This window comes from Piliocolobus tephrosceles, chromosome 13 (assembly GCF_002776525.5).
Source record: "Piliocolobus tephrosceles isolate RC106 chromosome 13, ASM277652v3, whole genome shotgun sequence".
In the NCBI taxonomy this organism is placed as follows: domain Eukaryota; kingdom Metazoa; phylum Chordata; class Mammalia; order Primates; family Cercopithecidae; genus Piliocolobus; species Piliocolobus tephrosceles.
The window spans coordinates 61,463,035-61,475,195 of record NC_045446.1 but is presented as its reverse complement, the minus strand read 5'-3'; the positions used below and the strand labels follow the sequence as shown (position 1 = coordinate 61,475,195).

The following is a 12,161-nucleotide window of genomic DNA, read 5'->3' as shown; positions in this document are numbered from 1 at the left end:
TCTTTGAAGTCTTTTAGTCTGTTGTTATACAGAGACACAGTCTAGCTCTCTAAATAGTTGTAACCTAAGGCAGACATGTTGTCTTGGGCAAACTTGGAAGTCATATACATAAAAACAAAGACAAAAGAATAAAAATGTTTGACCTTTCCAAAGAGATAAGCCTATTTTAGGAGTGAAAAGAACAGGGTATTTCTGTCTGACTCGCAAAGCATTTTTGAGAGTACTCCTAGAGGAGATAGAATTCCAAGTTTAAAAAAAGTTTGATCTGGTTCATGGGAATGTATTTTATTTTATGTCTGTCTGTCTGTCTCTAAGTATGTATGTATGTATGTATGTATGTATGTATGTATGTATTTTGAGACAGAGACTCACTCTGTTGCCCAGGCTGGCATACAGTGGCGTGATCTCGGCTCACTGCAACCTCTGTCCTGGGTTCAAGCGATTCTCGTGTCTTAGCCTCCTGAGTAGCTGGCATCACAGGCGTGTGCTACCACGCCCGGCTAATTTTTGTATTTTTAATAGAGATGGGGTTTTGCCATATTGGCCAGGCTGGTCTCAAGCAATTCACCTGCCTCGGCCTCCCAAAGTGCTAGGATTACAGGTGTTAGTCACTGCGCCTGGCCAGGAATGTATTTTATTTTATTTTATTTTAATATTATTATTTTATTTTATATTTTTTTAGACGGAGTCTTGCTCTGTTGCCCAGGCTGGAGTACAGTGGTACAATCTTGGCTCACTGCAACCTCAGCCTCCTAAGTAGCTGAAATTTACAGGCATGCAATACCCCTCTTGGGTAATTTTTTATTTTTAGTAGAGACGGGGTTTCACCATATTGGCCAGGCTGGTCTCAAACTCCTGACCTCAAGTGATCCACCCACCTCGGCCTCCCAAAGTGCTGGGATTACAGGCGTGAGCCACAGCACCCAGCCAGGAATGTCTAGTATTCTCACAGAGTTTCTCCTAATCATTGTCTTTACTTTCCTTGTAGGGTTTGAAGACTGGGATGTATTATTTAAGGACAAGACCAGCGGCTAATCCAATCCAGTTCACTCTAAATAAGGAGAAGCTAAAAGATAAGGAAAAGGTATCAAAAGAGGAAGAAGAGAAGGAGAGGAACACAGCAGCCATGGTTTGCTCTTTGGAAAATAGAGATGAATGTCTGATGTGTGGATCCTGAGGAAAGGCTTGGAAGAGACCAGCATGTCTTCAGTAGCCAAACTACTTCTTGAGCATAGATAGGTGTAGTGGATTTTGCTTGAGGTGGTAAGGCTTTGCTGGACCCTGTTGCAGGCAAAAGGAATAATTGATTTAAAGTACTGTTACGATGATAATGATTTTTTTTTAAACTCATGTATTGGAATTTTCACCAAAATGATGCTTTTGAAAAAAAGAAAAAAAAAAAAAAAACAGATATATTGGGAATCAAAGTAGAAGTTTTAGGAATGCAATAAGTCATCTTGCATACAGGGAGTGTTAAGTAAAGTTTCATCACCCCTTTAGTACTGATTTTCTGATGACTTCAGTTTTGTTAAGGAGATTTAGTTTTACTGCTTTGACTGGTGGGTCTCTAGAAGCAAAACTGAGTGATAACTCATGAGAAGTATTGATAGGACATTTATTTGGGTATGGTCCTATAGGTTATTCTGAAATAAAGATAAACATTTCTAAGTGATTGTATGAGATTAATTTTGTCATTTACTTTCATATAAAAGTCAAATTTGAAAAAAAATTTTCTGTTCTTTGAGAATTCGGGGAGGAAATTATGCCTTTTTCTTGTAGTGAAATATACATAACATACAATTTACCATTTTACTCATGTTTAAACATACGATTCAGTGACTTAAGCACATTCACAGTGTTATACTACCATCACCACTATTTGTTTCCCGAACTTCATCATCCCAAACAGAAACTCTGTATCAATAAGAACCTTAACTCCTCATTTCCCTGCCCCTAAGTCCCTGGTAACTTCTATTCTACTTTCTGTCTCTATGAATATGCCTATTCTAGGTACCTTGTATAAATGGAATAGATGTCTGGCTTATTTCATTTAGCATATTGTTTTCACAGTTTATAGCATGTATCCAAATTGCATTCTTTATGTATGCCACACTTTTTTTTTTTTTTTTTTTTTTTGAGACAGAGTCTTGCTCTGTTACCCAGGCTGTACGATCTTGGCTTGGCTACAACGTCTACATCCTGGGTTCAAATGATAAGTGATTCTTATGTCTCAGCTTCCCAAGTAGCTGGGACTATAGGTGCATGCCACCATGCCAGGATAAGTTTTGTATTTTTGGTAGAGACAGGGTTTTACCATGTTGGCCTGGCTGGTCTCAAGGGATCTACTTGCCTCAGCCTCCCAAAGTGGTGGAATTACATGCATGAGCCTCAACACCTGGGCTACCACACTTTGTTAATCCACTTATCTTTTGATGGACATTTGGGTTCTTTCCTCCTTTTAAGGAATTTTGACTAATGCTCTTGTGAACACTGGCTTAAAAGTATCTGTTGAGTTCCTGCTTTCAATTCGTTTGGGTATGTATACAGGGGTATACATGGGTATGTATGGGTATGTATACAGTTGCTGGAAATTATGGTAATTCTATCTTTAACTTTTTGAGGAACTACCAAACTTTTCCACAGCAGCTACATTATTTTACATTTCCACCAGCAATACAATAGGGTACCATTTTCTCCACATCTTCACCAACACTTATTTTTTATATTTTTGTTTTTGTTTTGTTTCGTTTTTTGAGATAAGGTCTTGCTCTGTTGCCCAGGCTGGAGTGCAGTGATACCATCATAGCTCACTGCAACCTCAACCTCGTGGGCTCAAACGATCCTCCCATCTCAGCCTCTCAAAGTCTTGGGGTTACAGGTGTGAGTCACCACACCCAGCTCATATTTTTTATAATAGCCATCTTAGTGACTTGACAATTTCATTGTAATGTGTCTTGGTGTGGGTCTCTGAGTTTATCTTTATCCTACTTGGGACTTACTGGGCTTACTGGATTTGTAGATTCATGTCGTTTGTTAAATTTGGGTTGTTTTTGGCCATTATTTAGATAATTTTTCTTCCCCTTTCTCTCTCCTTATAGGGACTTCCGTAGTGCACCTATTGGTTGACTTGATGGTCTTCCATAGGTCTGTTAGGCGTTATTTACTTTTCTTTATTTTTTCTTTCTATTCCCAGACTTGATAATTTCAGTGTCGTATCTTCCAGTTTTCTGATTCTCTCTTCTTTCTGCTCAAATCTATTGTGCTCCTGTTATGCCCAGACCGTTTGTTCCCCAAAGAAGACCACCAGAGTCCAGAGTCAAAGCCAAGCGGCAAGGATCTTTTACTGCAAGTTCGAACTTGGTCCCTCCATTCCACAGCAGATAAGAGGGCCTCGAACAATGCGTGCGCTTGCTTTTTATAGCCCGATGTAAACAGGATTTGTTACAGAGGAACAAGGGAATTCTTTAGGTTACAGCATTATAATTACAATTGGTTAACATATTAAGTTATACAATTAGCAGTTTTCTATTTGTTCCCGCGCTTTCAGTAAAACCACAAATGGCTGCGTCCTTATCAGGGATTTTTCCAGGTGGGGTTTTTTCTAAAATTGAGATATATGGTGGGACGTGTTTGTACTGGGCTCAGGAAATTGAGACATTTTGTACTGGGCATTACTGGGCCCAGGAAATTGAGAGATTTTGTACTGGGCATTACTGGGCCCAGGAAATTGAGAGATATATGGTGTTTGTACTGGGCATTACTGGGCCCAGGAAATTGAGAGATATATGGTGTTTGTACTGGGCATTACTGGGCCCAGGAAATTGAGAGATATATGGTGTTTGTATTGAGCCTGGGGCTGAGGAATGTGCCTGATCTCTTTCACTCCTCTAGTGAATTTTTAATTTCAGTTATTCTTTTCAACTCCAGAATTTTTATTCTTCTAATTTTTGTCTCTGTTGATATTCTGATTTTGTTAATAATTGTTTTTCTGATTTCCTTTATTTATTTGTTCATCTTTTCCTTTAGCTCTTTGAGTATATTTAATACAGTTGTTTTAATGTCTTTGTTGAGTAAATCCAATGTCTTGGCTTTCTCAGGGGTGGTGTCTGTCATTTTTTCTTGTTACTTTGAATGGGCCATGTTTTCTTTCTTTTATTTTGTATGCCTTGTGATTTTTGTTGTTGAAATTGACTATTATAATGAGGTAACTCCAGTAATCAGATTCTTCTACTCCAGAGCTTACTGTTTTTCGTTTCATTGCTATGTTGAAGACTGTAGTATTCCATGTGAGACATTTCCAAACTTTTTTTTTTTTTTTTTTTTTTTTTAAGATAGTGTCTCGCAGTGTCACCCAGGCCAGAATGCAGTGGTGTGATCTCAGCTAACTGCATCCTCTGCCTCTGGATTTAGGCAATTCTCATGCCTTAGTCCCCTGAGTAGCTGAGATTACAGGTGTGCACCACCATGTCTGGCTATTTTTTGGTTTTTAGTAGAAATGGGGTTTCGCCATGTTGGCCAGGCTGGTGTTGAACTCCTGGCCTCAACTGATCCACCCACCTCAGCTCCCCAAAGAGCTGACATTACAAGTGTGAGTCACAGTGCCCAGCCCAAACTAATTTTGCAGAGACTATTCTTTGTCACGTATGATCGCCAAAGTCTTTGTTCCTTTAGTGCATATTCAGTTAATGTTTTGACAGAGATATATGATACCTCCAAACCTTTTTGTCAAACTAATAAGATTGGCTGCTTGCTCTTAATTGCACTGGATAAATTGGAGAAAGAAAAGGGTGACTTCAGGGATTTGAATTCTCAACTTAAGTACTAGACCTGAACATTTCTCTGTCTGGTTTGAAAGAAACTTTACCTTCTGTAGCTGCAGAGTTGAGATTTCTGAAACCGAACCCAGAATCTCATTTTGCAAGTGCCTGAATTACAATGCAAATTGAATTCCCAGCCTTGCAGGGAATTTGCTACTAAAGTGAGGATATTGACTGGGAATGAATGGGATCATGAAAATTGGAATGATGAGTCATGGGAAGATCCTGATGAAGCTGGTAATATTGAATCTCTAAATTCTGATGAGTCTTCATTGCCAGTAGAAGCAGAGATAACTGATTTACCCAATCTGATTATATCTAATTGACATTAACTGCTTTCCTTGAGGAAACTAATGTCTTCCTCTGAGATAATTGCCTTACAGGACACTGCTGATTGTCCTCAGGACCCACCCTGACCACCCCTCTTTGCTTCTAAACCTGTAACTAGATCCAAGTCCCAGCAGGCCCCAAAGGTGAGGTACTAAGTGAGATATAGGAGGTGTGCTACACTCAAAAAGAACTACATGACTCTTCTCGTTTGAGAACATGTGTGGAAATGGATATTAGGGTACGTAACAATGGTGGAAGGAGCATAAAGTTGGATCAGGCAGTGTTTATTGATAGGGGCCCACAAAGCAGAGATTTTGGATTTAATATTGCAGCATGGGGGATCAAAAAGTTCCTGCTCTAGCTGGTTGGTTGCTTGGTTGAATCGTGAACCAAAATTTGCCCTAAATGAAGTTGAAATGCCAGTCCTGCCTTGGTATACTATAGAGGAAGTAGTTCAAAGGCTTAGGGAGATTGAAATGTTAAGAGTGGATTTAATATTTAAAAGACCAGCTCTCCCACCCTGAGGGAAGTCTAGAGGACACTTCACCATGACTATGAGAAGTAAATTTGTGAGGGAAGCCTCAGCATCCTTAAAGACCTCTGTGATTGCTCTTTTCTGTAGGTCTGAAATTACAGTGGGAATTGCTGCCACTGATTTGGGAAACCTAAATTCAGTGGGAGTAATTGGATCCCATGGTGCCAGGTAGAGATACTTAATTCCCAAAGCAAGATGGGAATGGTTACTGTAATGGACAGCAGAGTTAAAGCAGCAATCAGAATCGTCTGACTAGGCCAGACGCAGTGGCTCACACCTGTAATCCCAGCACTTTGGGAAGCTGAGGTGGGCAGATCACTTGAGGCCAGGAGTTTGAAATCAGCCTGGCCAACATGGTGAAAGCCTGTCTCTACCAAAAATACAAAAATTAACCTGGTGTGGTGGTGCGCATCTGTAGTCCCAGCTACTTGGGAGGCTGAGGCAGGAGGATTGCTTGAACCCAGGAGGCAGAGGCTTCAGTGAGCTGAGATTGTAAAGGTAAACTGAGGCTGGAGCCGAACCGGGAACGAAGACACAAGGCAAATGGCAGTGAGAATAGCCTTTTATTAGGGCTTGCGGGCGAGCTTCCTTGGTCCAAAGGCATGGGCTGAGGGAGGAGGGTAGGGGCTTTTTATAGCCCGAGAAGTAGGGAAGCTGGTTGTGCAAACAGGGCCTGGGGAGTCTTGAAACTACTAGGGCAGGAGTTGAGTAAGGGTCGTGAGGAAGGGGTCTTTGGAAACTGTCAACCGAAACTGCTGTTTACGAACTTGTGGAATGCAGGTGAGCTGCAGGTCATGGGGGAGTGTGGTTGCCCAGCCAGAACTCTGATGCATGTAAGTCTGCGGTATGTACAAGGGTGAAGGGAGTCTTTAACAAAAGTCCTGCTATGCCGGGTAACACCACCATGTTGGGTCTAGATTCCTGCCTAACATTCTGACCTCTTTCTAATAAGAGAATGGGGCGACGTGTTCATCTGGCTGGTCGTCGTCGGGTTCTTCGGAGGTCGGAACTTGGGTATAGCGGTGGAGCAGCATCTGATTGAAAGCGACTTGGGAGACTTTCATGCGGTCCTGGATGAAGCAGAGGACACAGGGAGCTATGAGTAGCAAGAAGCCAATGATTAGTAAGGGGCTTAGAAAGGGTAGGACTTAACCGGCCACAGACGACTGCCACCACCTAAGTGAGGGCCTTGATCTGAGGTTTTTCTGGTGGAGTCTTTCCAGAATCTTTTCTAGAGTGAGGAGATTGGTTTCTACTAGTCCTGACTCATTGATGTAGTGTTTGGCCGGGAAGGGGAAAGGAGGGGGTTAGGTTAGAGGAGTTAAAAGGGCTGGGTAAAGGTACCGCAACCAGTGGGGGCTTATTCAAGGCTGCACACAAGAAACAATGAGAAATGTTGTGTACCTTGGCCATGTGTACCACTTGAGCCCCTTCCCTGACTAAGGTTAGCCAGGAAAAAGGGTTGCTGCTGTCCTGGGGCTTGCTGCCTGGGCTGGAGCTGAGATGGCTTCCTCCTGTTGTCTGATGTCAGAGGCCAGGCTGACGAGGCTGCTTACGACCTTGATGTAGGCCTTAAAGATACTGAGTCAGGCCATGGGATAAGACTCACTGTGCCCAGCAGTCCTAAGAAGGACAAGATCTCTTCCACATCCTGAGGAGGCTGGAGAGTTTCAATGAGGCTTATAGGGAACTGGGGTCTAGAAGGGAACTTGGAAGGGTCCTTTAGCCGGATGCAGACCGGAGTGTGGTGCTGGGCAATGATCAGGGTGGAGGTGTCCCACACTTTAGGGTTAATGGGGACTGGAAACGGGAGTAGGGGGTCAGCCTGGTGGGGTGTGTCAGGTGAGAGAAGGGGGAAGAGGAACGCGAGGTGTGGGGAGGGGTTGGGTCGGAAGTGAACTGAGGCCCCTAGCTTGGAGAGGAGATCTCGTCCTAACAAGGGGACTGGGCATGAAGGAATGATAAGAAATGAGTGCGAGAAGAGGGAGCCATCCAAGCGGCAAGACAGAGGAGGAGTCTGGCGGTAGGTGGAGGGAGTGCCATCAATTCCCATGACTGCGACAGTGGAGGGGTGGCTGGGGCCACTAAAGGAAGGCAAAACAGAGTAGGTAGCCTCTGTGTCCATAAGGAAGGATATGGACTTACCCGCTACCTGGAGCATAACCCTGGGCTCAGTGAGAGTGAGAGGGGTCCCTGAGTCTGGGCCTCTTCAATCTTCTTCAGTGTTGAGGAGCTGGAAGGCACCTCCAATACCTGGAGGTGGGTCGTCACGTGGAGGCGCAGCGACCGTCCTTAGGTCGGGGCAGTCTGACTACCAGTTGCCCATCTGCCTACAGTTCGGACAGGGGCGAGTTGGCTCCTTTGGGTTAGGGCACTGCGTGGCCCAGTGGCCGTCGTTGCCTCACTTGAAGCAGGCACCAGATGGCGCTCGGGAAGTACCTCCTTTCTGGGAGCTCCTGGAGCTGGCTGGCCTCAGGGCTGCTACCAAGGCCTGGGTTTGGAGTTGTACCTTCTGTTTTAGCCTGGCCTGTCATTGGGCCTCAGCTGCTTCCTCCCTGGAATTGTAGACCTTAAAGGCCAGTTTGACTAAGTCCTGGATGGGAGTTTGAGGGCCTTCCTCCGCCTTTTTAAAATTTTTTTTGGATATCAGGGGCCGACCGAGAAATGAAATATGAGGCCAAGACGGTTCCTCCTGCAGGGGAGGCAGGGTCAAGGCGGGTTACTGAATAAGTGCCTCAGTCAGCCGGTTAAGAAAAACAGCCGGATTTTCATATGTGCCTTGGACTACCTCCTTTAGTTTGTTAAAGTTGACTGATTTGTTAGAGGCTGCCTGCATGCCAGCAAGAAGGCACTGAACCATCATGTCTCAGTGGCAGTGGCCTGCCTGCCCTACCTGGTAGTCCCAGTCGGGCTTAGCCGAGGGCACTGCCTCGGTGCCAACTGGCATGGCAGGGTCAGTTAAATGAACCTGATTAGCATGCTGCCTGGCTGCTGCTAGGATGTGTTCCTGCTCCTCAGGAGACAGGGTTGAGGTCATAACGACATGAAGGTCCTGCCAGGTGAGATCATATGTCTGGCATAGTTACCTAAACTCTTTGATATAACGAGTAGGATTGGCTGAAAAGGAGCCTGCACGCTCCTCAACCTTAGACAAGTCTGCCAATGAAAACGGCACATAGACCTGGACTACTCCTTCGGCACCTGCCACCTCTCGTAAGGGACACAGGAGGTAGGTCCTGGACCGAGTATGGGCCGAGACAGGTGAGGAAGGGGAGGAGGTGGAGGTAGGGGAGACAGAATCTGTTGGGTTTGGTAAGAGCACAGGAGCAGGGGAAGGGTGGGGAGGTGTTGACGAGGATGGGGATAACAGTGGGTCAGGATAAGGAGGAGGTTGGGCAGGAGACCGGAGGGGTGGCTGGGATAGGGTGTCAGTAGGCTCAGAAAAAGAGGAGGAATCATCCTTCTCCTTGCTCAAGGGAAGAGACTGCGAGCAGAACTTGAGCTAATGAGTATTGGGCGCAGAGATCTGGGCGAGAACGCAAGTCCCAAAAGGCCTGAACATAGGGTATCTCGGATCATTTGCCTAGTCTCTTGCAGAAGTTGGTCAGATCTGTGAGAATGTTAAAGTCTAGAGTGCCTTCTGCAGGCCACTGAGACTGATTATCCAATTTATATTGTGGCCATGCTATTGTGCAGAAGAAAATGAGCTGCTTTCGTTTTGTGTCTTGGCTGAGTGTAAAGGTAAACTGAGGCTGGAGCCGAACCGGGAACCTGGCTCGGGGAGAGGAGAGCCTGCCTGACCTAGCAGGGGTCCGAGGAGGGGTCTCCTCCCGGGTTTCGGCACCAAATGTAAAGGTAAACTGAGGCTGGAGCCAAACCGGGAACGACACACGGTCCAAAGGTGTGGGCCAAGGAAGTTGCGCTGAGGGAGGAGGGTAGGGGCTTTTTATAGCCCGAGAAGTAGGGAAGCTGGTTGTGCAAACAGGGCCTGGGGGGTCTTGAAACTACTAGGGCAGGAGTTGAGTAAGGGTCATGAGGAAGGGGTCTTTGGAAACTGTCAACTGAAACTGCTGTTTACGAACTTGTGGAATGCAGGTGAGCTGCAGGTCATGGGGGAGTGTGGTTGCCCAGCAGAACTCTGATACATGTAAGTCTGCGGGTATATACAAGGGTGAAGGAAGTCTTTAACAAAAGGCCTGCTATGCCGGGTAACACCGCCATGTTGGGTGTAGATTCCTGCCTAACGGAGATGGTGCCACTGCACTCCAGCCTAGGTGACAGAGCGAGACTCTGTCTCCAAAAAGAAAAAAAAAAAAAGTCTGACTCACAGAGATATGGTTTGGCTAGGTGATCACAGAGTTCCTCGAGGTGAAATACATGGGGAATCTATTAGATTCTAACTTGATTTATATAAGCAGAAGAGTTTTAGGTTAAGTGAACAAATCTAATTTGAATAATAAAACCAGAATTATGGCCCCTCTATCAATTCCCAGATTTGAACTGGTTTACAGACCCAGAACCCCTCAAATGAAAGGGAGACCAGGTCCCCTTGAGGAAGGATCCCACTGCACTGTCAAAGATATATACTGTTAAATCTTTCTCCCAGCCTTTCCCAGAAGGATCTATGGCCTTTTACTAGTAACTACATTGGGAAAAAGAGATAATCAAACCTTTTGAAGATTACTGGACACAGACTGTAAGCTAGTTCCAGGTAACTAAAATGTCACTGTGGTCTTCCAATTGGAGTAGGAGCTTATGGAGATCAGGTGATCAATGGAGTTTTAGCTCCAGTCTGTCTCACAGTGGCTCCAGAGATCCCTGAAACCATCCTGTGGTTATTTCACTATGCAGTTCGGGAATGCATAATTGGAATAGATACATTCAACAACGGACACAGAGAACCAACCATATTTGTTCTCTGACTTGAGTGAGGGCTATAATAGTGGGAAAGTTCAAGTGGAAGCCACTAGAACTGCCTCTACGTAGGAAAATGATAAACCAAAATCAATATTGCATTCCTGGAAGGATGCCAGAAATTAGTGCCACCATCAAGGTCTTAAAGTATGCAGAAATAATTTCTACCCCATCCCCATTCAACTCACCTGTCTGGCCTATGCAGAAGATATGGATTTTGGAGAAAGACAATGGATTATCATAAGCTTAACTGGGTGACGACTCCAACCAGAGGCAGTTCTATTGCTTGAGCCAGTTAACACATATCCTCGTACCTGGTATGCAGCTATTGATCTGGCAAATGCTTTTTTCTTCATACTCCTTAGTAAAGACCACCTGAAACAAGTTTGTTTTCAGCCAGCAAGGCCAGCAATACACCTTCACTGTCCTGCCTCATGGGTATATAAACTCTCCAAACCTACATCATAGTTTAGTTTACAGGATTTTGATCAGCTTTCTGTTCCACAAGATATCACTCTGGTCCAATACATTGGTGACATTATATCAATTGGACCTGTGAGCAAGAAGTAGTGACTACTCTAGACTCATTGGTAGAATATTTGCATGTCAGAAGGTGGGAAATCTCACTAAAATTCTACACAGGACCACCTTCTACACAGGACAATTTCTAGGCATCTAGTGTGAGGCATGTCGAGATACCCTTTCTAAGGTGAAGGATAAATTGTTGCATCTCACCCTCCTACAAGCAACAAAGAGGCATGATATTTAGTGTACCTCTTTGAGTCTTGGAGTCATGGTAACCATATTTAGTGTACCTCTTTGAGTCTTGGAGTCATGGTAACCTCTTTGAGTCTTTGAGTCATGGTAACCATTTCCAGCTTGGTTATGACAATCGAGTGCCTCCATATGCCACTCTGAAATCTAATTACTCCCATTGAATTTAGGTTTCATTTGGAGCAGCACACTGGGGCATGTTACTCCATCCTGTTTACCAAAAGCTGCTAGTTCTGGGGCCCAGAACAAGAGAAGGCACTGCCACAGGTCCAGGCTGCCAGGGAAGTTTCTCTGCTACTTGGGCCATCTGATCCCTCAGATCCAATCATGCTTGAAGTGGCCATGGCAGATAGAGATGCTTATTGGAGGCTTTGGCAGACCCCTGTAAGTGAATCACAGGACAGGCGCTTAGGATTTTGGACCAAAGCCCTGCCATCATTACCTGTGCATAACTACTCTCCTTTTGAGAAACAGCTTTTGGTTCACCTTAGTAGAGACTGAACACTTAACCATGCGCCACCACATTACCATGTCACTTGAGCTGGCTGTTGTCTGATTCAACTTGCCATAAAACTGAGCATGCACAGCAGCAGTCCATCATCAAATGGAAGTGATATATACAAAATCAGTCTCAAGCAAACCCTGAAGGCACAAGTGACCATGAAGAAGTGACCCAAAAGCCTGAGGTCTCCAATTCTGCTACACTGCCTTTTCTTCCTCAGCCTACACCTATGGCCTCATGGGGAGTTCCCTATGATCAACCGACAGAGGAAGAGAAAACTCAGGCTTGT

The 12,161-nt window shown here is 44.7% G+C and overlaps 1 protein-coding gene across 1 annotated transcript in view; it reads left to right on the top strand.

Moving 5' to 3' along the window:
• RRM1 (ribonucleotide reductase catalytic subunit M1) overlaps window positions 1–1,672 on the top strand; it is a 45,388-nt gene extending 43,716 nt beyond the window's left edge. The window contains exon 19 of the mRNA XM_023209594.2: window positions 989–1,672. Within this exon, the coding sequence (XP_023065362.2) occupies window positions 989–1,177 (189 nt within the window). The 3' untranslated portion in view covers window positions 1,178–1,672. The remainder of the gene's footprint in view (window positions 1–988) is intronic.
• Window positions 1,673–12,161: the final 10,489 nt, after the last annotated feature.